The 23,991-nt window shown below is 39.0% G+C and overlaps 1 protein-coding gene across 2 annotated transcripts in view; it reads left to right on the forward strand.

Moving 5' to 3' along the window:
• mctp1b (multiple C2 domains, transmembrane 1b) overlaps window positions 1–23,991 on the forward strand; it is a 31,682-nt gene that overhangs the window by 5,681 nt on the left and 2,010 nt on the right. Inside the window, exons 2-20 of one of the 2 annotated variants that reach the window (XM_074691086.1) lie at window positions 13,110–13,242; window positions 13,362–13,504; window positions 13,605–13,684; window positions 14,238–14,361; window positions 16,705–16,743; window positions 18,379–18,546; window positions 18,660–18,790; window positions 18,877–19,063; window positions 19,148–19,241; window positions 19,334–19,436; window positions 21,213–21,315; window positions 21,427–21,528; window positions 21,637–21,711; window positions 21,805–21,924; window positions 22,004–22,114; window positions 22,227–22,280; window positions 22,370–22,479; window positions 22,952–23,061; window positions 23,894–23,991. In XM_074691086.1, coding sequence (XP_074547187.1) covers window positions 13,110–13,242; window positions 13,362–13,504; window positions 13,605–13,684; window positions 14,238–14,361; window positions 16,705–16,743; window positions 18,379–18,546; window positions 18,660–18,790; window positions 18,877–19,063; window positions 19,148–19,241; window positions 19,334–19,436; window positions 21,213–21,315; window positions 21,427–21,528; window positions 21,637–21,711; window positions 21,805–21,924; window positions 22,004–22,114; window positions 22,227–22,280; window positions 22,370–22,479; window positions 22,952–23,061; window positions 23,894–23,991 — 2,085 coding nt within the window. The remainder of the gene's footprint in view (window positions 1–13,109; window positions 13,243–13,361; window positions 13,505–13,604; window positions 13,685–14,237; window positions 14,362–16,704; window positions 16,744–18,378; window positions 18,547–18,659; window positions 18,791–18,876; window positions 19,064–19,147; window positions 19,242–19,333; window positions 19,437–21,212; window positions 21,316–21,426; window positions 21,529–21,636; window positions 21,712–21,804; window positions 21,925–22,003; window positions 22,115–22,226; window positions 22,281–22,369; window positions 22,480–22,951; window positions 23,062–23,893) is intronic. The other variant, XM_074691087.1, reaches the window with a different exon arrangement.

The following is a 23,991-nucleotide window of genomic DNA, read 5'->3' on the forward strand; positions in this document are numbered from 1 at the left end:
AGGAATGATTACATTACAGAAAGACTTTGATGAGACCTGATAGTTGTGAGATTAACACAACAATGAGAAAGAAGCAGAGAAAAGCAACACAAACTATCCTGTGCAGTTTTTGTGTGCAGAAAAAAACACTGTGTGTTTGTTAGTGTGTGTGTCCATGTTTTCTCTTGTTGTTGCTGTAATTGATCAGAGCACAGCAGATAAAATGCCTGTCTCTGTCTGGAGCCTGCTTTTTTTTCCCCCTCTGAGATGTCAGAGGGGGTGTGTGTCTGTGTATGTCTCTGTTCTGACCTGCACAGGTCACATCTCAGACACCGTGGAGTCAGAGTGACTCAGTCTGCGGCATGGAGCTTGTTTGTGATGAGAAACCAGCGCAACAATCGGAGAAAAAAGGAGATGTTGTTGAGCCAAGTGTGACTTGTGACCGATGGAGGCGCTGCTGTGTGATCGATGCACCTGATTGGTTATTGATGACGTGTCACAGGAGTTTTCCCAGAGCAGAGAAGCAGATGATTGTGGTTTTCATGACTATACTGTTTTGAATACAGTTGGGGCTATTTTCTGTCTGTTTGTGTCCTTAAAGGGGAGTATTGTGCATTTTAAGTCTTTATCCTGTCTCTCTGGTGTCCCCGTGGTATCTTTACTTAATTAACAGCTCAGTAAACTCCCCAATTTTCTCTCTCTGGTGTTTTAGAAAACTCTTTTTCAGCCTTTGTCTGAACACTTTATTTTAGCTGCTGTCTTGTTAAGTCTCCCCGCTCTACAAACCCCCTTTACTGTGACTGGCCAGTCCCCTGGAAGCCTGTCTGGGGGCAGACCTTTGTTTTCAAGGCCCGTCCCTCCAATAAATGTGTCATAAACTAGTTAGGAGGTCCTTATGTGATGATGTCATCATTTTGACAACTTTTGGGAAGATCTCGAAAAGATCTCACACTTTTAGTTTGAACATTCGTTATTGTTATTTTAGATCCATGATTAAAGGATAAGTTCGGTTCATACAGCTTTTACATTGTTAATAGAATGAAATAGAACAAAATACTCACCCAGAAGGCTTTCCTGATCCAAGCAGTGCTTCGGGAGATATTTGGATCCAAAATCGTGCAGCGGACTTCTGTATAATGGGATCCATCGAGGCATAGACACTGCTGTTCCTAAAACTGGATTAATTGTCAAAAAACTTGTGTTTTTCACCAATATTCCATCATGGTCCGCTCCGGGTTTGTCCTCTGCTGCAGTCTGTGTCACTCCAGACAGCGCTGTGTGGCTGTAATGACCTCTGAACTGACGGAGACTTTGCCCCTCCGCGCGTCGTCATGTAGCTGCCGTCTTCCCCTGAAACAATGAGCAGCACTGCGCATGTGCGGAGGGGCAAAGGTAAACAAAGTCTTCGTCAGTTCAGAGGTCATTACAGCCACACAGCGCTGTCTGGAGTGACACAGACTGCAGCAGAGGGCTAACCCGGAGCGGACCATGATGGAATATTGGTGAAAAACACGAGTTTTTGGACTATTTATGCAGTTTTAGGGGTGCGCTGTCTATGCCCGATGGATCCCATTATACGGACGTCCACTGCACGATTTTGGATCTAAATATCTCCCGAAACACTGCTTGGATCAGGAAAGCCTTCTGGGTGAGTATTTTGTTCTACTTCATTCTATAAATAATGTAAAACCTGTATGAACCAAACTTATCCTTTAAAGTATTGGAAAGCCGAATACCTCATCTTTAAGATCGACTTGCAAGAAGTAGTTCCTCTCTTTTTTTGACAGGTAATGTTTTTGTGCTACGCATATCTTAGGAAAAAAAAAAAATACAAAGAAACACCGCTCGTGGCAAAGTTTTGGAGAGGGATCATGCATTTTGTGTGTTTTTTTTTTATCGTACAAAGTTTTTTTGTATTTTATTACGAATGAGGTGTATCAAGAGCAAAATATCGTGGCAAGTTATATGCAGCATCCACTTTTTTTGTTTCATGAGTCTTGAAATCAAAAATCAGACCAAGGTTGTTTCTGAAACCATCTCCTGCTTTTAAAAAGTAGTAACAAGAAGCTGAAGAGGCTAAATCTGTTTTTGAAGCAGGCTGTAAACATGTTAATCTCAGTTGGACATTTTAACATGAGGCTCTATGGTGTGGTGACTCACTTTTGGTGCCAGCCTCTTGAGGACACTAGAGGTACTGCAGTTGTTGAGACCCCTGCATTAGCTGTGGTTTAAGCCAGGAGGTGGATTTTTTCATGAATTATTTACCAGTTTTGAACAAGAGTTGTTGCTCTGTGATCTTTCTAGCACCAAAGCCACCAAAACTCTTCCAGAAACATCTCCAACACCTTTGAGAAAATCCCTCGAGCAGATTCCTTCCAAACCCTGGTGGTGTTGGCTCTGTATTTTTGGACTCTGGCTGACCTTAAATCTGCCCGTATCCTCAGAAGACTTTCCTCTGAGTGTTCAGTCCAGCAGCCTGTCACTCAGGATTAATCCACTACAGGAGGATTATAGTAAACCAGCACAGCTCCTCCTTACCTGTTGTTTCCTCTCACACTCCTCTGAATCACACCTGCTGCTCCTCGACTGTTTCTCTGGAGATACCTCAGAACTTTATTTCTCTGCAAATCTGGATCTCTCCTGGAAATACCCGATATTTTTCTCCCTGCAGGACGTCTCCCGCATAGTTTCTGTCTTCTTTAAAAGATCCTTCTTCCCCTCGGACGTCTCTTTACCGCCTCCTCCTCCAGTCTGTGTCACTCCGCTGCCACGACAAACCCTGGATCTCCTCATAAACGAGGGCCCGGTGGTGGCAGAGTCCCGTCAAGCGATTCGAGGGTTATTTCGCTGCAGCTCCTACGATGACTCATTTTCCCTTGCCTCTACGTGTGGACGACTGCTGTCGGTGAGAACAACAAATGTATAAAACAAAGTCGTCTGCATATATACACAGCATTTGTTTTTGTAAACTAGTTTATTTAAGAACTCTTAAAACTCAACTTGAAGAATATAAATTAGCAGAAAAGATTCGTTTCTTGACTATTCTCTGTAGAGAAGTCGTGATTTAATGCTTGTTTACATCTCATTTTTTAAAGCAGGGTGTTAGCCTGTGTCAGGGTGCTGTTGAATGTAGTTTCTATGCTGAGCTATTCACCCATCTCTGTACTTTGAAATAAATTCAGAACAAACTGCAGGGAGCATGAGAGACATTAATCTGTGTCTGTCAGACAGCTAAAGGTGGAAAACAGGACCAGTCTGACCTGATAAGGTGCGCAGGTGTTCTTGGATCTCGGGTCAAATGTTTGTATTTACGTGTGTGTGTGCGCGCTGACCCAGACTGAGATTAGAGAGCAGTCCGTCTGTGCAGGAAGTGTAATGAGTCATGTTTGGTAGATTGACCTGTTGTATTCAGGCTGAACTCTGACCCGCATTTTATCAAGTATCTGATCAGGTTTATGAGCCAGATGGCCAGCAGGGGGCAACAATATAGGTTGCAAAAAGCAGTCTTATGATCTCAACCTCTAATTTCAAGTCTTCTTAAACAGCAGCATGGTTTTCATTTAATCAGTTATGTTCCCATTTAGATCCTACTTTAATTTATCCTACTGCTTTAATATTTTTCATAAACCTTTGTTATTCATTCTTCTATTGTTTCTTACTCTCTTTTATTTCAATCTTATTTTATTACTATGATCTCATTCTATCGTTTTGATCAGATTTTGGGGTCATGGGCCTCATTGCTGTAATCCTGTGAAGCCTGTCGCATTCAAAAGAAAAAAAAAAGGGAGAAAATTATAATTTTTAAGAACTGAGATGTTTATTCACCCTTTTAACAAGATCCACAAAAAATACTTTATTATTTTGTTTTTAATAATTTTTTTTCATCACATTTGATAAATTGGGCAGTTTTTGTAACTTTTTTGTAAATTATTGGAAATATGTGTCTTCTTTTATTGCAGAAAATACTTCTATTCAGAAATAAGTGAGATGATGTTTGATGCGATTACCCATACTTCTTGAAAATTCGCAATTAAATATATATTAGGATGAATTTACGAGAACAGCTATATTGAAAAGGGACAAAATACAACTGTAGTTGCCTGTAATGGAATGATAATCCTTGAAGAAGAAGCATACTTTCTTTTTTAAAAAATATTAACAGGTTTTTAAGAAAACTATCAAATATTAAATACCACACAGCAATAAAGGGGTTAAATGAATTCTATTGATTTGACCACATTTTATTGCATTGTATAAATTCTGTTGCTTCTATTACATTCTATTGATCTAATTATTTATGTTCCTTTTTTTAATCTCATTCTATTGCTCTAACCCCTTTATTTCTATTGATCTTGTTCTTCTGCCACATAAATCTTGACAAAGCCAATTGATTAAACTCAGAAGTCTTCACCCTTCTGGTCTTGAAATCCACAATAATTATCCACACAATTGTTCAGAAGCACAGATCTTTACAGGCAGCAGGAAGTTCATGTATCGGATAAGAAGTGAGGTCATTTTGCAGCCCAACCTGTTTTGTTCAGACTGTTTGCTGAGTCAGCTCTGCAGAGACTGACGTGATGTTTACCCACAAACACAGACACAAACAGAGCTGTTTGTGAAACAGGGTGGGAATGGCAGGTTTAGTCTGAACTCTTTGAACTAACATTTAAAACCTTCACATTTTACTGTTAACACCATGAGAGAAGTCATAAATAACCATCAGGTGTAAACACTGATGTACTGCACATGTAAATGTTGTGCTTCTCTGTTGTTGTGAGCCCTCTGGCAGCTCTTTCTGCTTTTCACTCACGCATTGATCACTTGGCAGCGATGTTGGCGTTAATGGGCCCTTGAGGTCAGAGCGTCATGTAATGGAGGACTCTGCCGCTGACGTAAAGAAGATATATGTTCCTCACATGTATTCAGCTTGTCTTTGTGGATTTATTGACCACATATCTGACTTCCAGGGCTGCGCTGTGGTCTGTAATCTAATTTCCATTCGTCTTAATGGGCCTCTGGTAAGACAAAGCTCTGCCAGTTTCACACTGATTGGTTTTCACCATCTATTTAAAGAGGGTGTAGTGGGGGTGTTCAGACTAAACCTATGCAGTTTTCAAACCTCTGCATATTCATATGTTGTAGAAATTGTGCCATTCTAAAAGTGGCGTGCGATCTTCTCCAGGCTTGCTGCAATGATAAGATGCTTCATTGGAGGAGCAGGCCTCAAACACCAAGGTCTGCCACCAACAGGCCTCCGGAGGGCTGGCCAATCAGAGAGAAGGGGTTTTGTGGAGCAGGGAGACTTAAAGAGACAGAAGCTTAGATGAAGCATTTCAGACAGTGGTTGAAATAATGGTTTTCTAAAACACAAGGGAGAGAAAAATAGAAATTCTTTTAACAGTAAATCATGTACTACTGGATACTACAGGGGCACCAGAGGGACAGAATAAAGACTTTAAAAGCACAATACCCCCTCTCTCTAAGTACATGGAGCCTTTTAAAGCATGGTCTGAATGTTTTGGCAGTTGGGTTTGTGGTTTTTGCCTCTCAAAGATCATTGTAGACTTATTTGCCTTGCTTTTGGGTTTTTTGTTTAGAACAGTTAATCTGATGGAGATAAATCAACGATTTAAGCACAATCTTTGACTGTATTGTTAGTGCGTGTGTTTGTGTGTATGTAAGCATAAACATACATTTTCTAAATCAGGTGTACGGCTGATGGGATTGTGTGCTATCTGCTTCTATTCCGGTCTGGGTGCTTCCTGATTTACTTCAACACGTCAGATAATCCTCTAAGCAGCTTGTTAACCCTGACAGCGTGGTGTTCTCTGACTCAGCCTCTGATTCACTCCTCTGTTTGGGTCTATTCCTACCTGCTAAGGTGATTAAAGGTAGCGTTACATGTTGGTGCTGTGCCATAATGATGCAGTGAGATATCGAACGTCATCGTGACACAGAGACAGGAGCAGCAAGGAGCCGGTTCTTTAATTAAAGCATCCGGGGATGCTGTCTGATGTGTCTCCAGAGTAAATATGGCTCACCATGGAGAGGACTGTGCGCACTGAAAGGAAGCTTGTTACAGTGGAGAGAGCTGCCAAAGATAGAGGTGTGACTAATACAGATAATGGAGACCCTAATGGTGCACATTTCCTCTAAAGATTGGACAAACATCAGTGTCTAACTCCACCGTATGAGAAAACTTTAGGACATATTCTTCTTTGCTTCCTTTCTTCTAACTTAAATCCATGTCAGTTACCACCATATGTGCTAAACTGAGTTAGCAGTCAAAAAGGCATCTATGAAGCATTTTTTAAATCTTTTTTTCTGTTTTGGCTTTTATATTCTGCTTTTTCGAGGGATATTCTCACCTTTGTTTTGTTTATATGTAATGCAATGTCATTCCACCTCTGACCCTCCCTTTTTGGTTGTAATTGAGGCAGAACGGTGGAGATGAAGCGTCAGAGCCACCTGTCTGTTTTGCTGCATTCATATTGGGCTGTGTTCACCGTGTTTATGAGTCGTGATGTACCTGATGACACTCTCTGATGGGGTGGAGCACATGGAGTCGGTTGTATTTAATCATTTTTCCTCATAGATTTGAAAGCCGTATTACAACAGTCTTCCTTTAATCACTTAGATGTAACCTTATCATTCTTCCCTAACATGCTCCTAAGGGTTAGTTTGAAGGGGTAACTTTGAAGCCATTGCTGTTATAAAATTTCAATCAAACTTTATTTATAGAGCACTTTTCATACAAAAAATGTAGCACCAAGTGCTTTACATGTCCAAAAGCAACCTTTACCCAATCCCACACCACCAAGAGCCCCACCCCAGGACATACACACTTGCACACACATGCATACACCCACATTCAAAGATACTGTAGTTTTAAAAAACGTGTGGCTGAGTACAGAGGAGCCAGGCCAGGACACTTTCAGCCGGGCGCCCACCCTGCTGCAGGCCAGCAAGGGGCCCACGGCAACGAAGTACCACACACACCTGGCCAAGCTGATGTTCACCACAAGGCAGAGACATCCCAGTCAGAGCCAGTCCCAGGCCCCAGTGCAGAGGGACCCCCGCTGCGGAAACACTGTCTATATGGAATAAAAACATACTTCAAAAGCATAAAACTACTGGAAATATAAAGAAAGACATAAAACTACATAGTTTAAGAAAATAAATAGACAATAAAGTGCTAAAATATGAGTTGAATCATGTAAAAGATAGAAGAAATAAATTGAGAGACAAATTACAACAGTAAAATAGAAACAACATAAAAGAAGATGTTAGTCAAAAGCCAAAAAAGGACAAATGGAGCAATAGAGTTTTTTTTCAGTTACCACTTGAACCCCAAGTCTTTCCTGTGCATGACTTACATTGGACTATCAGTAGATCCTACTCCTCTACCTTGTGATCTGGCTCCGTCTATCCTTGTCTATAGGACAGCTTGGGTCATGTGATTGAGGATTTCCCATTCTCTTCAATATGACTTACCAACTTTAATTGTGAGCTCCTTGTTACAAAAATGATAATTGCCCACTTTTAGTTTAATAACGTCTTCATTATTCTGTATTTTTCAATCTTTTTCAATTTTTGTACCTAAACTTAAGTAGCCCTTTAACTAAAGTTGTTTGTAAAGTTATTTTTACAACATGATCAGCATCAGAAACAAGTTTTTTTTCCTTTTGTATTTTGGCCTCAAACAAGTCAGAGATCATGCCCAGAAGGCACAACTTCTTTTCTTTTAGGAATGGATTGAATGTTCTCTCTTTCTCGGAGAGTTGAACAGCTTGCATCAATTATTGCCTGCGATTGGAACATTGTTGAAGGATACCCTGGATGTCGCCTTAAAGCTTGCCTTTTCTGCTCTAATGATTTGTTTGAATTTTCTTGCTAGCCCAAATAGTTTGAGAGTTACAGTATTTGAAAATTAACATTAACAAAGAAACAAACAAAAAGAAAAGAGGAGGATGACAGAAGAAATGATAAACAGCCAAAAGAAAATGAAACAAACCATGATCAAAACACAAGAAAGCAGGAACATCAAAATATCTAGGAAAACAAGATTATTGGGACCTGCTAACACTTCTCTGTGTCTGCTGGACATGTATTTAAACCAGTAGCGGCTAACAATATCCTCTCCATCGGATGATAATTTGTTTGTTTTCAGTTATGTAAATCTGACCTGGAACACATCATCCTCTCCTGATCCACCTGCAGATTTCAGCTCCTTATTTAACTCCATTATGTGTGAACTGGACTTACCCCATTTGTCAGATCCTCCAGCTGAGGAGAGGACGGTGCTTCATAACAAACTCCACCTACAGTGAAAGCTGCCCCTGTTACAGGAAGGCCTCTCTCATTTTATTAGTTCACAGCTCACAGGAATTTCCGCATCTTGCAAAATTTCAGAGCAGAAGCTGGTACGCTTCAAACAGTGTCAGGAAACAGGAGAGTGTTTCATAAACTGATTTCAGTCTGCAGCCAGCGGGAGAGAGGAGCTGATGAGGTTTTTTTAATGCTTAAATCACCGGCTTCTCTGTTAAACATTTCATCTTAAAAACATGAAAGGATCTGTAAAATGAGACCCTGTTAAAGTTTAAACACGTTTTGACCGATCTGACCTCTGACCTCCTGTAAAAATCAGTCGGCACTGTAAGCTTCTTATCGTGTCTCACGCATGTCTGAGCTGTCAACAGGAGATTTAATGCTTGAGCCCTGAAGAAGAACAATAACATATCCTGTCATATTTTACTAAACAATCAGAAGTTTAGTCAAATTGAAGAGCACAAAAACTTCAACTTCAGACATGAATCAGAGAGAGGAGGAGCAGCTTTGAGTGAGTACTCTTCATCATGAGATTGACTTTAAAGTTATTGGTTGTAAGAAACTTCATCATTTACCTTTATTTTTGACGCTGTATTTTTCTTTTTCCTGCAAACTGCAGCTAATCAGATGTCAGTTTTACAGCTTTCTCTCACTGATCCTCCTGAAGCATGTAGATTACTGTGAATCACTGTGAGTTCTTCCTCTTTTTTTACGCATAACTTCCTGTTTTATTCACTCAATTGTGTGCGTTTTATTTAAACTACTTCCTTTTGCTGGTTTTGATGAGAGCTGTACACAAACTTTCTCCTCGTTATTGTTTGCAGGACTATTTTCAGTACAAAAGGTGCAGCAAAGGTCTGAGTCTGAACAAAGACGATGCAAAACTTCAGTGCAGATATTTTTCCTGAGGCGTGCAAATATGAAACCACTTGAATGCGAACAAACACTTTGTTCCTCTCCCAGCAGTTATCTAACCACCCCTTGAGTTTATCCAGTAGATTTTTGATGGATCTGAGCCCAAATCTTGCACATCTTGTACTCCCATGTGGTAGTTCTGGTTATTATCCTCTACTGGAGCTACATCTATAAACAGCTTGTGAATATAAACGCAGACTCTGCAGGAAGGTGACATAGTGCCTGGTGAAAGGGGGTGTTCTGGTTTCTGTTGTCAGTCGTTGTTTTGTCCTCTGGCTGGAGTTGATTACAGACAACAGAGCATGTGTGGAGAAAAAAAGGAGGAGCATAGTCCACTGCATGAGCTACGAGCCAGACACTGAAATATTGCACTGCTTTGATCCATGCCAGAGTTCAGATTATCTTGACGTTTACAGGCCAAAGTGGTGCCCTGGCTTTTGCAGGAGTGGTGTCCTTTTCAGAGTCACAAACAAAAGGAAAACAAAGAAAGCCTGTTGCAAACCTGAATGGTTCATTTGCCTTTGAAGAGGGGTATCCTGCTCTTCCATTTGTTAAGATGGACATATAGGCAATACTGAATGTTCAGACTAAATGCGTGCAGATTTTCAAACCTCTACATGTTCATATGTCGTAGAAATTAGGGATAGACCGATTATTAGCCGAGCCAATTATCAGGGCCGATATTTGGCATTTTGGGGCATATCGGCATCTGCCTTTTTTTTTAATCCGACAGCTGATATGAAACCCATTCAAAACTGTGTTGTTTTGGCTCTGATGCTTCTCCGCACAGAATTTCTCCCTGTCTACACTATGAAAGCCCTGGATGGTCGTTTAAAATCAGTCATGTAAAACCAAACAGAAAATTAATTCAACTACATTACATGCTTATAAAAGGAAGCACAAACTCAATTCTGTCCAGTTTTACTGCAGTTACATAGAAATTTTGGAAAACTTAATTTACTGTAGAAAACTCTGGCGATTTATTTTTTAAATCTTTATTTAACTTTATAAAACATGCTGCTAAGCGTGGGAGCTGTTTAATAAACATATGCTTGAAGGCATTTGAATGCAGTTAAGTGTTGGTGTTTGTATTGTTCAAGCATTTTTATGCCAATATTTTCATTTTGACTGCAAATGAATATTGGCTTCATACATGGGTTGTTGTCCTCCTTGCCTACTAATAATCGGTATAGGTATCGGCCCCGAAAAAATCCATATCGGTCTATCTCTAGTAGAAATCGCTGAATCTGCAAACTGATCAAAATGCTCTAAAAGTGGCCCGAGATCTTCACCAGGCTCGCTGAAATGATGAGGCTATCACTGCTTCACTGAAGGGACAGGCCTCAAACATCAAGGTCTGCCCTTAGCTCTGCCACCAACAGGCCTCCAGAGGGCTGGCCAATCAGAAGAAAGGGGGTTTGTAGAGCAGGGAGCCTTAAAGAGACAGAGGCAAAAACAAAGCGGTGGCTGAAATAAGAGTTTTGTGAAATTTTTCTGTAATTCAAGTAAAGAAACTACAGGAGCACCCGAGGGACAGAAGAAAGACTGAAAGAAAAAACACCCCCTCTACTTACAGTATCACTTTTTGGGATTTTGGGCTGTTTCTAAGATAGAGTTTGAAAAGATTATAGATTTTCTGCTCTTTATTGATGCATGAATCACCCCCTGACTCTCTTGGTGTAATATCACGCCCTTATTTACTGTATTGACCCAGAGTGTGTATCCTCTGGTCGTCTGAGCTGTGATTCCACACAGTTAAGTGAGGCCTCTTTTCATCTCCCACAGCCGGCTGTATGATCCCACATTATAAAGGCATCGATCGAGCCTCTCTGGCTCTGTAAGTGGATCTGTCTGTGTTGACAGGATGCAGCGGCCCCAGCAAAGCGGCTCTCCTGCTTTAAAATGATAAATGTTCTGATAAATGTTTGATTAAGTGCTGCTGCCAGCGTGAGAGCAGCAGATTGTTCACAGTCTGACGACGTTAATTACATTTATCTCGTTAGTCCAATACAAACACGTTTTTTAGAGGAAGTACATTTCCTGTTCTCTCTGGGTTGATTTGATGTAATTTAGCAGATTATAAATGAGGGATTATTTTTGGAGTCATTTTGCCTCCCCTCGTGGTGGAGTTACATCTCGGTGTAGTTGTTTTGTGTTTCTGTGTAACTTTCATGTGTTTGTTGTGGTTTTACATCTGATTTTACTTCTTTCTCGCCTCATTGCTGTATCTTTTGATGTCAGTTCATCTTGTCTTCATGCAGTTTGAGTCTTTTGTTGTCGTTGTTGTTGGTTTCCCATCTTTGGTTGTGGCCCTTTGCATGTCTTCACAGTTAGCTTTTTTCTCTCTGGATGTTTATGGGGTGGGTCTGGGGAGTCAATTTGTGCATACAGATTATAATTTCTTCCCCATAGAGTAGGATAGTGACATAGTGACAACAACAAAGGATTAGGGCCATGGTGAAATTTGAACGTTTAGATGATAAAGTCGTAATGTAAGAGACTAAAGTAGCGTTACATGGACCCAGTTTAAATAAAAAAAATAAATTGTGAAATTACAGTTGTTATTAAGTCCTAATTAAATAGATTAAAGTGGAAATTTTATAAATGTTACAATATTGAAGGTAAAAAAAGTCAAAATGTTACGAAATTAAAGTTGGAAAAAGTTGTAATGTAACAAGATTAAAGCTGAAATTAAAGTTATAATTTTGCCAGATTGAAGCCAAATCCAAGTGTTATTGTAATGAGATAAAAGCCATAAAAAGTCAAAATTTTAAAAGATTTGAATTGAAGTATAGTGGCAATATTGTGTTTTAAGTTCTAATACAGTCCTAATTTTTCATCATTAAAGCCAAAATAAAGTCATTATATTGTGATTTTAAAGTCAAGATTATATTGAAATATCACAAGATCAAATTAAAAAATTATTTTAAAGTGAAAAAAGTGACATTATGAGATCAAAGTCAAAATTATAATCAAATATAACCATAATAAAATAGTAAACGAAAAAATATTAAAATAGAATAAATGTCTTAATGTTCAAGATTAAAGTCATTTTGTGACATGAATAAACTTAAACTAAATTGCTAACCATTTTTGATGTTAAAAGTTGGAATATTCTCATAATTCATAATATTAAAGTCAAAATATCAGAAAATAAAGTAGTTATGTTATTAGAATTAATTCATTTTAAAGTCTTGAAGATAAATTTATGAAGTTTAAGTCAAAGTTAAGTTTTTATGTTAATGCATCAGACTTAGTTTAAGTCAGACAGTTCCCAGATTAACATCAAGAAAACTTAAAATATAACAATCCTTAAAAAATAGCAAGTTGACTCACCATCGACTTTACTCTTAAGTAAATACAAGTACAGACTCCAAAATGAGGTTGACACATCGTGTTGGTCTCATCAGAACCTGTTTTATTCAAGTGTTTAACAACTTTAAGTGTTTGAGAAAGTTTTTATTATTTATTTCCACCTCAGATCCTCTCTCTAAAAGTGTTCATCCTCTCACCTTCAGATAACAGCCATTGCATAACATGTCAGTCCTGTACATCATATCTTAAGTTCCTGTATTGCGACATCCAAAGTGATGCTGTTGAAACAGAAGTAAAGTGTGATAGTTTGATGAAAACAATCATTTCAACACTCTGTTCCGATGGGAGGAAGCTCCTCTTGTGTAATTTCCTGTCAGCGGTCACCCCTGGGACGGTTTGAGAGCTCAATGAGACACTTCAGTCAGAGGTAGCAGCCAGGCTGCAGGCACAGAGGAAATCAGGGCTATTCTGCTCTCGCTGCTCTGAAACATGTTGGTGAGTTTGACTGAGGTGTGTGGATGGAAGGATTGGCTTTAGGTTTGTTTTTCTGACTCCTTTTTCTCCTCTGACAGGGAATGGGCGCTCCGTGCTCTTCAGGAGTCACTTCTTCTTCTTCTTCTGAGAGGTCCGTGCCGAGCTCAGGGATGTACAAGCTGGAGATCGAGCTGAAGAGAGGAAACAACCTCGCCGTCAGAGACAGAGGGGGTACGTCTTTGAAGCTGCTCTCTTTGACTTTATGTTTTTAGGGTTTCTTCTGCAGAAATGTAAACATGCAGTAAACAGGAATACTTTATGCACCCTTAAAATGTTCTTTATCTCTCCAGGCACAAGCGATCCATATGTCAAGTTCAAGCTGGGAGGTAAAGAGGTGTTCAGGAGCAAAACCATCCACAAAAACCTGAACCCGGTGTGGGAGGAGAAGACAACATTAGTACTGGACTGTCTGAGTGAGCCTCTGTATGTGAAGGTAAGCACTCCACACACACACACACACATGCTCAGAGTTTTATCTATATGGCACATGATGAACATGAACTTCAGAGGAGGTTTCTGTCTTTCCTCTACAGGTGTTTGATTATGACTTTGGCCTTCAAGATGACTTCATGGGCTCTGCTCACCTTTACCTGGAGTCTCTGGAGCAGCAGAGGTTTGTCAGATTCATACAAGACATGTTTGGAAATGTTGGATTCTTCATGTTTAATAAAAATAATCAGATTGATCATAGATGGACTTCAAGAGGGAAGTGGCAGATGTGGGTAAAAGTAGAGGACACAGAACTTCCTGTGGTTCTTTATTTGCTCTGCAGACCAGTTCAGAACCTCTTTGTGGTTCTTGAACCCCCACAAATTGATGTTGTCATATTTCTGTTTGCATAGAGATCAGACAGAACGGATGTAGAAAGAATGTAGATGTGATTTTCACTTTCATGTGTACTGAGGGTGTTTTTGAATAGAAGCAGATGAGCTTAACATGATTTAAAGACATCAATATTCGCCAAAATGTTTATTAATACACATTTGAATTATTAAATTTGATAAAGATATCCAAACAATGCTGTTGTCTTTATCAATTTATAACCTGCTAATTTTTAAAAAATCAAACATATTATTTCATTTCAGTAAAAAACACAAAGCAGTCAGTCAGAGTAGAAGAAGAGGGTCATTTTCTTATCTCATCATTTGCGTCTGTACTTGTTCCAGGATGATCCCAGTAACTCTGGTCCTGAAGGATCCTCACCATCCAGATCAGGATCTGGGTTCTCTGGAGCTGGCTGTGACCCTGACTCCTAAGGACAGTCCTTTAGAGGAGCGACGAGACTCCACGGTAGGTTTACAGCTCTCTTGGAGTTAAAATCCTTTGCCTTCAAAAACAAATTACTAAAAGACCATCAGACGTCTGGTTAACTTTATCTTTAAATCAAGAGTCTGCCATGGTGCCGTGGTAAGGACCGGAAAACTGTAGTATTGACTCTTGAGGTATATTGGACAAATTATCAGTAACCATTACCCCAGAATTAGGCCACACCTCTGATTACAGGAGGGCGCAAATTTGGCTGTAAATCTGGATTGAATCATTTTTTTGTGTTGCCAGTGTAAGACCAACAATTAAGAAAAACAGTAATAGTTTTGTATTTGTGTTTGACAGTCATTCTGATGTAAAAAAAAAAAAAAGTCTTTCTGCTTCAGGTTTTAAACCAAGTTCGAAATAAGAATTTGGTGGACATGTGGAAGTAGTGCAGGGCTAATAGTTATAGTTACAGTCTTCGAGCTCTGATTTCCTCTCAGTGAAACAATCTGTGCTGCGTTTGTGTTTCTTTCCTGCAGCAGTCAGAGGTTAGGACGTATCGCTGGAAACCGTATGTGACTAAAGTGAGTGTGGAGCTGATCAGACTGTTAGTGGCTTCCTGTAGCTCCACCCTGAGAGATCCTGTCCCCAGTGTGATGAGGAGAGGTTCCTGATCGAATACAGTAGCTTTAGACCTTGCTTTACATCGCTGCAGTACTTTTGATTAATCTCTAATGCTTTACCACTCCTGTAGTTGTGGTTAGTTTGGCGTTAGTTTGTAGCTGTGGTAGTTTTAAGCCTCTAGTTTCCCTTTGATGACTTACTGAGACTTACTGAAACTGAACCCACTTTAAAACCATCACATCCTCAATACTTCATGTCAAAGCTGGCATCACAGGCTTTATCATTTTTTAAATCTAGCTTCTAAACACCAATTCAGCTTTAAAATCAGAATTTTTATGTGCTGGAATAAAAAAGGAGATGCACTGAAGTCAAACCTCAAAGGCTGAAAGTGATGTCCTAAAAACCACAATTCCCTGAGTGACCACTAGAGCTGCTTGGTATCTCCTCATGCTACTGTCTCTTTAAGAAAATTCAAGGCACTAAGGAACCTTCTGTAATCTTACATTCTCGAATGTTCCTTTAAAGATAAGAGGACTCAATTTATAATGCTCCTATTAAGAATTACAGGGAGGGAGAATTAGGGGGAGTGGTCTATTTTAGCAACAGGTCAACTTATTATTCCCTGCTCATAATTGTTGGTGATTAAAGAAGCTCAACTATGAATTTGGGTATTAATGTTTCTTTTAATGTGTTGACCTCTATAGAAAGGCTGTATCCCAAAGTATTTAATATTTGATCATGATGCTTTCACACATGCATAAAATGCCTAGAATTTCCCATAATATTCCAAATGGGCTACAAGTGTAAACGCAAACAGACAAAAATTTTTTTACCAACTTTGCTCAAACTTAATTCTGTGGGAGGACATGTGTGAACACTACATTCAGAAAATTTGGGGGACAGAACAACTGAAACTTTCCCGGAGTCTTCCAGAGTGCTTGAGCAAAAACAGCTTTATATAAAAGTTTAAAGTCATGTGTAATTATTCAACAACACAGTCTTTTAAATTTGACCCTCTAGGGGTTCACTGAATCCAAATATTACCACTTATGGCTCCAAATAAAGAGTTAAGGTCGAACTTGAAGCTGCAGAATGTAAGTCCAGCAACTAAGGAAGGAAACTCGTCCTCATTTTGAAAATAGATTTTTATTTGCCTTGTGGAATGTAAATATTTGGCCTTTGTGTGCCTCATGGTGTCTGTTTTATTTCTGTATTCCTCAGGTTAGATGCTGTACATCCTGTGCAAACATTTGAGTATCAGACAGTGTTTCCAAATGTTTCCTCACCACTCAGAAATGACACACAGCCTGACTGCCATGTTTTATTCAGTGTATTTAAATTAATCATTGGTGGAAGTCTCAGTCAGAACTGCAGCTCCACTCAGCGAGGAACAGAAACGGAGAGAAATGATGGAAAAAAAGAATTGAGTTTAGGAGTAGAGGTGTGAAAAAGTCAACAAGCAGCCAAGGAAAACCTGGAGGAGGATGAAGAGGCTGAACATGGAGCTCAGAGGGATCAGAGATAATGAGAGCATGAATATTCTGCAGCAGCAGGGAGTGATTCCTCTGGTAGTCTATTTTCAGATGCTTTATTTATGGAGCTTAAGTCAGGATGCCCACCTCCCCTTTGTAGTTTGAAATAAACCCACCCTGTAGCTCCCCCTAGTGGCTAGACTTCTTAATCTGCATCTTAAAGGAAAAGGTAGTGCTTCAAGTTTGCAGGATTCAGTTGGAATAATGCATTTTGATGTATGTTCAGACCATGCTGCTCAGGAGATCCTGGAAACGATCCACAAAGGTAAATCATTATCTTTGTCACCAATGTCATCAACGTCATCAACGTCATCATCATCTGTGTCGTTCATCTGAAAAATCCACCTCTCCAGCTGTCGCTGTGTTGATGCTCAGAGAAGAGGATTTGGGCCACTAAAATTTTTTAAGGGGAGGTTTAGCCAGTGGAAAAAGAAAAAAAGTATTCTGTCTGTTTTTTTTTTAGTATAACAATTTTAATCAAGATTAAAGCCAGAAATCTGAGGGGAAAAATCCAAATCAATTTTTTTGTTTATATCAGAATTCTAGAACTCTGACCATGGTCATAGAATTAGAGAAAATGGTCAGAATTCTAGACCTCTGACTTCTAGAATTCTGGCATTTAAGTCAGAATTCTAGAACTCTTACTCCAAGATTTAAGTCACAGTTCTAGAATTCTGACCCGAAAGCCAAAATTTCAGAACTCTGAGATTCTAGAATTCCCTTTTTTCCCCAGAACTGAACCCAAATGTAAATTTCCCCCTTCTATAGTGGTCAAACCTCCAAAGAAAAAAAAATTCAGTGTCCCCAATCTTTCCTGTAGTTGCTCTTTGCGCGAGGAGCCCATTTTTAGCGCATTTTGTGCTGTATTTGCGCTGTCCAAACACACGTTCAAAGTGTTTCGTACTTTGCTCTTGAATGTTGTGTCTTGTTGTTTGTTGTCGATGCTTTTATGTCAGTTTGCTAGTTTCCAGCTGGGCTTCTGTGTCTCAAACCATATCTATCAGGCTGACCTTGCTAGCTTGACTTTGCTAACTTTATTATTGAAGTTAGGAGATTGATTTGTTTATCTGAAATTTAAAAACATCAGCTCTAAGGGTCCATGGTTGTATCTAAGTGTTTCAGAAACCATTTCATACATCTATAAACCAGTTTATTACTGAAAAGGGTAAGAGATAAATGCTTGAGTTCTTCACTTGCTTCAAGCTGTATCTCTGCTTTCTAGACTCTTCTAGAACTTTCTTCAGTTTGCAATAGTGTTCTGCAGCCAATTGAACTTTATATTCTATGAAAAGGCATTTAAAACCAAAAAAAGAGACTTTGTGCTTTCTGATTTTTTTGTTCTCATTGAAGTTCATGAAATAACTTTCTCGCTTAGCATCAACACATTTTCCCACGTTATGACAGATTTTTTTTTAATCAAAGCTATCTCAATTACAGGAAAAACACATGTTAAACATGAGGGTGTTTTTGCTTTATAGTTTTTTTTTCTCTTTTAACCTTGTGGTAGGGCTGGAAAATATCTTGAGATATGACTTTATCAGAATAACAAAACCACCTCTTGATATTTAATGCAGTATCTAAGACAAATCCATCTGAACATTAAAGAGTTATAAGTCACAGCTACACCAACATGTTAGTTATGAATTAGACATAACCATTTATTTGCATTTAATGTGAGCATGATAGATTTATTTCAGAACACCAATTTTAAACAAGATAACAGTTTTGAAGGGCAAACATTGCTTTTTTTTTTTCAATAACAACGTTCAAACCAAGATAAAATTAAAGAGCAGAGCCCTCCATGCTGTACATCTGTCCGACATATGACCTGTTATTAAAAAGTTTTTACCTGTTTGTGTGTGTGTGTGTATGTGTGTGCATGCGTGTGTGTGTGGACCAGCAGCAACAGTCATTGCGTCTCTCTGAGCTTCATCGTAAGTCTCAGCTATGGAGAGGGATCGTCAGCATTGCTCTGATCGAAGGCCGAAACCTTATCCCCATGGACCCCAACGGACTGAGCGACCCCTACGTCAAGTTCAGACTGGGACCTCAGAAGTACAGGAGCAAGGTACAATGACCTCTGATGAGTCAGAGGCTTTACAAATATTTATGTCTTTAAAATTTTGTGTTCACTTAGAAAAAAATAACATGCTGCCAAATGTTTTGTGTGTGCGTGTGTAGACGGTGCCAAAGACCCTGAGTCCTCAGTGGAGGGAGCAGTTTGACCTCCACCTGTACGAGGAGTCAGGAGGAGTTCTGGAGATCACCGTGTGGGACAGAGACACCGGGCGGAGAGACGACTTCATTGGACGGTCAGTTTTCTGTTTGTCTCAGTGAGTTCAGTGTTTAATGTCAGAAGTGTTGGTGTAGAGTTTGAGGTTTGGTTTGTTTCCTCCAGATGTCAGCTGGACCTCTCCACGCTGGCTAAGGAGCAGACTCATCACCTGGAGCTGCAGCTGGAGGAGTCCCGGGGCTATGTGGTACTCCTGCTCACACTAACAGCCTCCTCTCATGTCTCCATTGCCGACCTGTCCATGACGCCGCTGGACGACCCACAGGAGCGCCGGGAGATCCTCAAGCGATATGTAAGCATCCTGGACCACATGAAGAGTCGAAGAGGAGTCTGAAAACATGAGTAACTCCTGTCTGTATGGTTTTCCATCCTGCAGGGTGTGCTGAGGTCATTCTCTAACCTGAAAGATGTTGGCATGGTGCAGGTGAAGGTGATGAGAGCTGAAGGACTCATGGCTGCAGACGTGACCGGTAAGAAAAACACCTTGTCCTTTACGCTGCACTAAACTTAGTACACACCTGCTCTCTTATACTTGACACCTCTGTGATGTCTTTTAAACCAGGTAAGAGCGACCCATTCTGTGTCCTGGAGCTGAACAACGACAGACTGCAGACTCACACTGTTTACAAGAACCTCAATCCAGAGTGGAACAAAGCCTTCACTTTGTGAGTGACCAAGTTTTCCTGCTCCTCTATCATCTTTATCTGGTTTCTATTTAAATATTCATCACTTTGACCAGTTAAAGGGGCTGTGAGGAGTTTCTAAGTGATCTTGCAAAAATATGCCTTTTAGATGTATGCCTGATTGTAATCCGTGATTTAAAATGAGATTATCAGCACCAATATTACAGGTTACAAGTTACTTCAAATTGCTACTCTTTAGCTTAACTATAAATATTAATACACTTGATCTCAACCTGCTGAACTGCCTAAACTTTATAAAAAAATGAAATTTAGAACAAAAAAAAGCCACATAGAATCATATGAAACAGAACAAAAGGAAAAAATGTATAATGAAAGAAAATGGAAATGAATAACATAGAATAGAATATATTAGAACAGAACATACATGTAAGGAATTGGATGAAGTAGAATTAAATGGAAAAGAAAAGAATGTATTAAAACAGAATAAAAATATAATTAATTGTAGATAATAAGGATGTGAAAGACTCAAATAAGGAGGAAAAGCATAGGCTAAAATTGTTTCACGTAAAATAGAACAAATTACAATTAAATGGAATTTACTAAAACTGACTATAGTAGAACTTGAGGGAATAAAATAGACAACAATACGGTAATGGAATAGTGTATAATTATTCAGTTAAGAATAAACTACAATAGAATGTAATATAATTAACTCATATGTAAAATAGAATGTATTAGAATTAAATGTAATAGAAAACAATAAAATGTAATAGAATCATGGAATATTAAGGAATGTAAAGGAAGAAAATGGAAAGGAATAACAGAAAAAAATGTATTTGATTAGAATGTTAATGTAGGGAACTGAATGGAGTAGAATAAAATAGAATACATTAGAATGGAATACATCGGAATGGAATAGAATGAAAACAGATCATACTGGATGGAATGAAGTAATTCAAAGAGTAGAGTAGAGTAGAATTGAATTGAATAGACTACAACAGACTTGAATGAAATGCATTGGAATCAAATAATGTAGAATGGTACGGGATAGAATAGAATGTGTTTGTAGGGAATTGATTTGATTGAAATGAAACATAATTGATTAGAATAAAATACAAAAAATATAAACAAGTGTAATAGACTAAATGACAAGACAATAAAATGGTGTGAAAATAGACAAGATAGAATAAAGTAGAATGCATCTGACTGTAATAGAATAGAAAACGATAGGATAGGATAGGACAAATAGAATAAATACTTACACTATGACCTGGTTTGAAGTCTTCTGAGATAGACTTTGGTTTAGTGTCTTCAAGAAAGTGTGTCAGCCAAATCCATGACCGGATGCTCCACATTTCATCTAATCCAGCTTATAAAACCCTCTGCTGTCTGCCCACACAGCACTGAAGAAGAAACACATGTCTCAAAATCATTTCTATTTCAGTTGAAAGCTAAGTTTATCTATTTTTTCCAAAATGCCTTTGTTAAACCAAAAACATGAATGTCAGTGAGGGATTGAAACATGCATGGAGAATTCAGCGAGTGTCAGAATAGAAACAGAAATAAACACTGAGAAAATAAACCTAACAGAAATTTCTGCTTTTGACTCATTGCTCATTATATTCCTTTTGTTTTGGTATTTTAATAGTGCTGTCAAATTATTATTTATAATCACATGTCCACATCCTGTTATTTTTATTGATTATTTTATTAAGAACAGTTTTTTTTAAGTCTAACACTATCAAGCACTATGAATCTAACCTCATTTCTCCTCTGTTTCATGTTTTTCTCTCTTAGTAATTTGAAAGACATCCACTCGGTGCTGGAGGTGAGCGTGTTCGATGAGGACAGAGACCGGAGTGCCGACTTCCTGGGGAAAGTGGTCATCCCTTTGTTACAGGTGAGTGTAACAGAAAATAAAACAGAATTTCAAAAAAAAATTATGACAAATCAAGAAGAAAAGGACTATTTGCTTAGAAGTTGTTGATGACTGTATTTTCATTCCTGTCAGGTCCGTAACGGGGAGCAGAAGAGCTACATGTTGAAAAATAAAGAGCTGACCGGCCCGACCAAAGGACACATCTACCTGGAGATCGACGTCATCTACAACACGGTGAGGAGTTTCATATTGGAGGGTCAAATCAAATCACAAAGCTCCTCAAAACTGATCATAAAAGTTTAGAGATAAGTATCAAAATCTAATTTCTTTGTCCCTGTTCAGGTAAAAGCTGCTCTGAGGACGGTGGTCCCTGCAGAACAGAAATACATAGAGGAGGAACCCAAAGTCTCCAAACAGGTGTCATTTCTCTTTACAGAAATCTACCTGTCAGCTGCATTTTATGTGCTAAAGCTGAAAGTAGATGTGTTACACCCTCTTTGTGTCTCTCAGTTGCTTCAGCAGAACTTCAACCGCGTAAAGAGGTGCATCATGGTCCTGATCAGCTACGGGACGTATATCAACAGCTGCTTTGAGTGGGAATCTGCACAGAGGAGCATTGTCTCCTTCGGGGTTAGTAATGAAAGCCTGTCATGGAATCAAATTTTTGTCAGTAAGCATAAATAAAAATGTTTCTAAATGTTTTTCTCAGCTGTTCGTGGTGGTGGTGTGGAACTTTGAGCTCTACATGCTGCCTCTGGGTCTGCTCCTGCTGCTTGTCTGGAACTACTTCTTCTCCTCCAGCAGAGACACAGCTGACATGGTGAGCAAAAGTCACAAAAATAAAACAAGTTTATCTTGACAAACAAACTTTTTTCAAAGTCCTAGAAAAAGGTATCCAAGCTTGATTATGGTAACTCTTTCTCCTCCTGCAGTCCATGGAGGCCATGTTCGAGTGGGAAGAGGATGAAGACGACAAGGAAGACAAAGTAGAGTCATCATAAAACGCTTATTAGATTAAATATAAGTAGAAGTGTTTTACTTAATGCACTAACACAGATTTATTCTTCTGTGTCAGGAGTCGGAGCATAAGGGCTTCATGAATAAACTGTACGCCATCCAGGACGTGTTCATCAGCGTGCAGAGTGCTCTGGATGAAGTGGCCTCGTACGGAGAGAGGATAAAGAAGTAGGTTTCAGGAAGCTGCTATTCCCACGCTGCTTACCTTTAAACATTTCACTGCTTTGTGAAGTTTCAAGCCCATTTTTTCTGGAGGTATTCCAATTTATTTATTCTTTCCTGAGCATCAAGGTGCTAAAACCCAGACAAGAGATTGGAGGAAGTTACAAACTTTAATATGTATATGTTCAAGCACTGCTTTGAATTTAAGCCACGAACTGGAGCTTGTTAGGGAAGTGCTCTATAAATAAGATTAATTGTGAATATTATTACATTATAGGATAAAAAACTGTATTAAAGGGAATTTTTGTTTTGTTTCCTACCAGTACTTTTGCATTCAGGTCAACTTTCAGATTCCAATAGTAATTCTTTGAATTTGCAAAGTAAACTTCAGATTTTTAAGAAAATGTATTTCAACTTACATTTTAAATTTTTGGTTGATTTTTGTTTTATTCCTGCTTTATGTCTTGTTCCTGTGCAGCACGGTGAACTGGACAGTGCCTTTCCTCAGCTGCTTGGCGATCACTGCCTTATGTTTAGCCACAGTTCTGCTCTACCTCATACCACTGCGGTACCTGGTCCTGGCCTGGGGTGAGTCCTGCTGCAAAATATACAAACTCTCAGGCAGTTGGCTTTTAAGTTCATGTCACCTTAGCTTTAAGATAAATTCAACATTTTCTGCTAAATTCAGCCCATTGACATGAATGGCTGAATGTTAAAATCAAAAATTTTAACAGCTTTTTCAAACACTCAAAATTAATCCACACATTCACATAGAAACTTCATTCAACTCTCAAAATGCCCCATAATCCTCAGGGTATTTCAGTACAATTCAGCTTTTCCACATCATTCATAGTTTCTTCACAACAATCCGTCAAAGCACTTATATTTTTTAGGCAGTTTTTTGTTAGTTTGTTTTAACCCAGAAAAACTGCCACTTACAACACAAACTTCACTCCACATAAAGAAATAAGGCATCAAAATGGAGGTAATCTTGATCTGCATGTGTGACTTTTCAAAGCACTAAACCAAATAATTTTGCCAAAAAAAGACCAAATGTAGCTGTAACCAGAGAAGCTGCCACCATTAACTCCTACAGTACATTTCAGAGAATTTTTAAATCAGATGCCAACAGATATCACTTTTTTATCTTGTTGTCCTCGTTACATTTCTTGTGCATTACACAGGAAACTAATATGCCAGCTTCTTTGGAGGCGTGGGATGCTGACAGTGCAATCCTGAAAGTTCAACATAAGCTTTTCAGCGTGCATCATTCACAGTGCATTTTTTTCAGGAGTTGAATTTTCTAGTTTGATGTGAGATTTCTGGGCTTTTGTGCTTCTGTACATGGGGCGCCTATCCTAACCACTACACCAAACCAGTGCCTACTTTTTTAAAAATCTGACATCCTTTTTTTCTGCAGGTGTGAACAAGTTCACCAAGAAACTTCGAGATCCGTACATGATCGACAACAACGAGCTCCTAGACTTTTTATCCAGAGTGCCATCGGATGTTCAAGTG

The sequence above is a fragment of the Halichoeres trimaculatus genome, unplaced genomic scaffold (assembly GCF_033239565.1).
Source record: "Halichoeres trimaculatus isolate MK-OKI-2021-1 unplaced genomic scaffold, fHalTri1.1 fHalTri1_scaffold_16, whole genome shotgun sequence".
Lineage (NCBI taxonomy): Eukaryota > Metazoa > Chordata > Actinopteri > Labriformes > Labridae > Halichoeres > Halichoeres trimaculatus.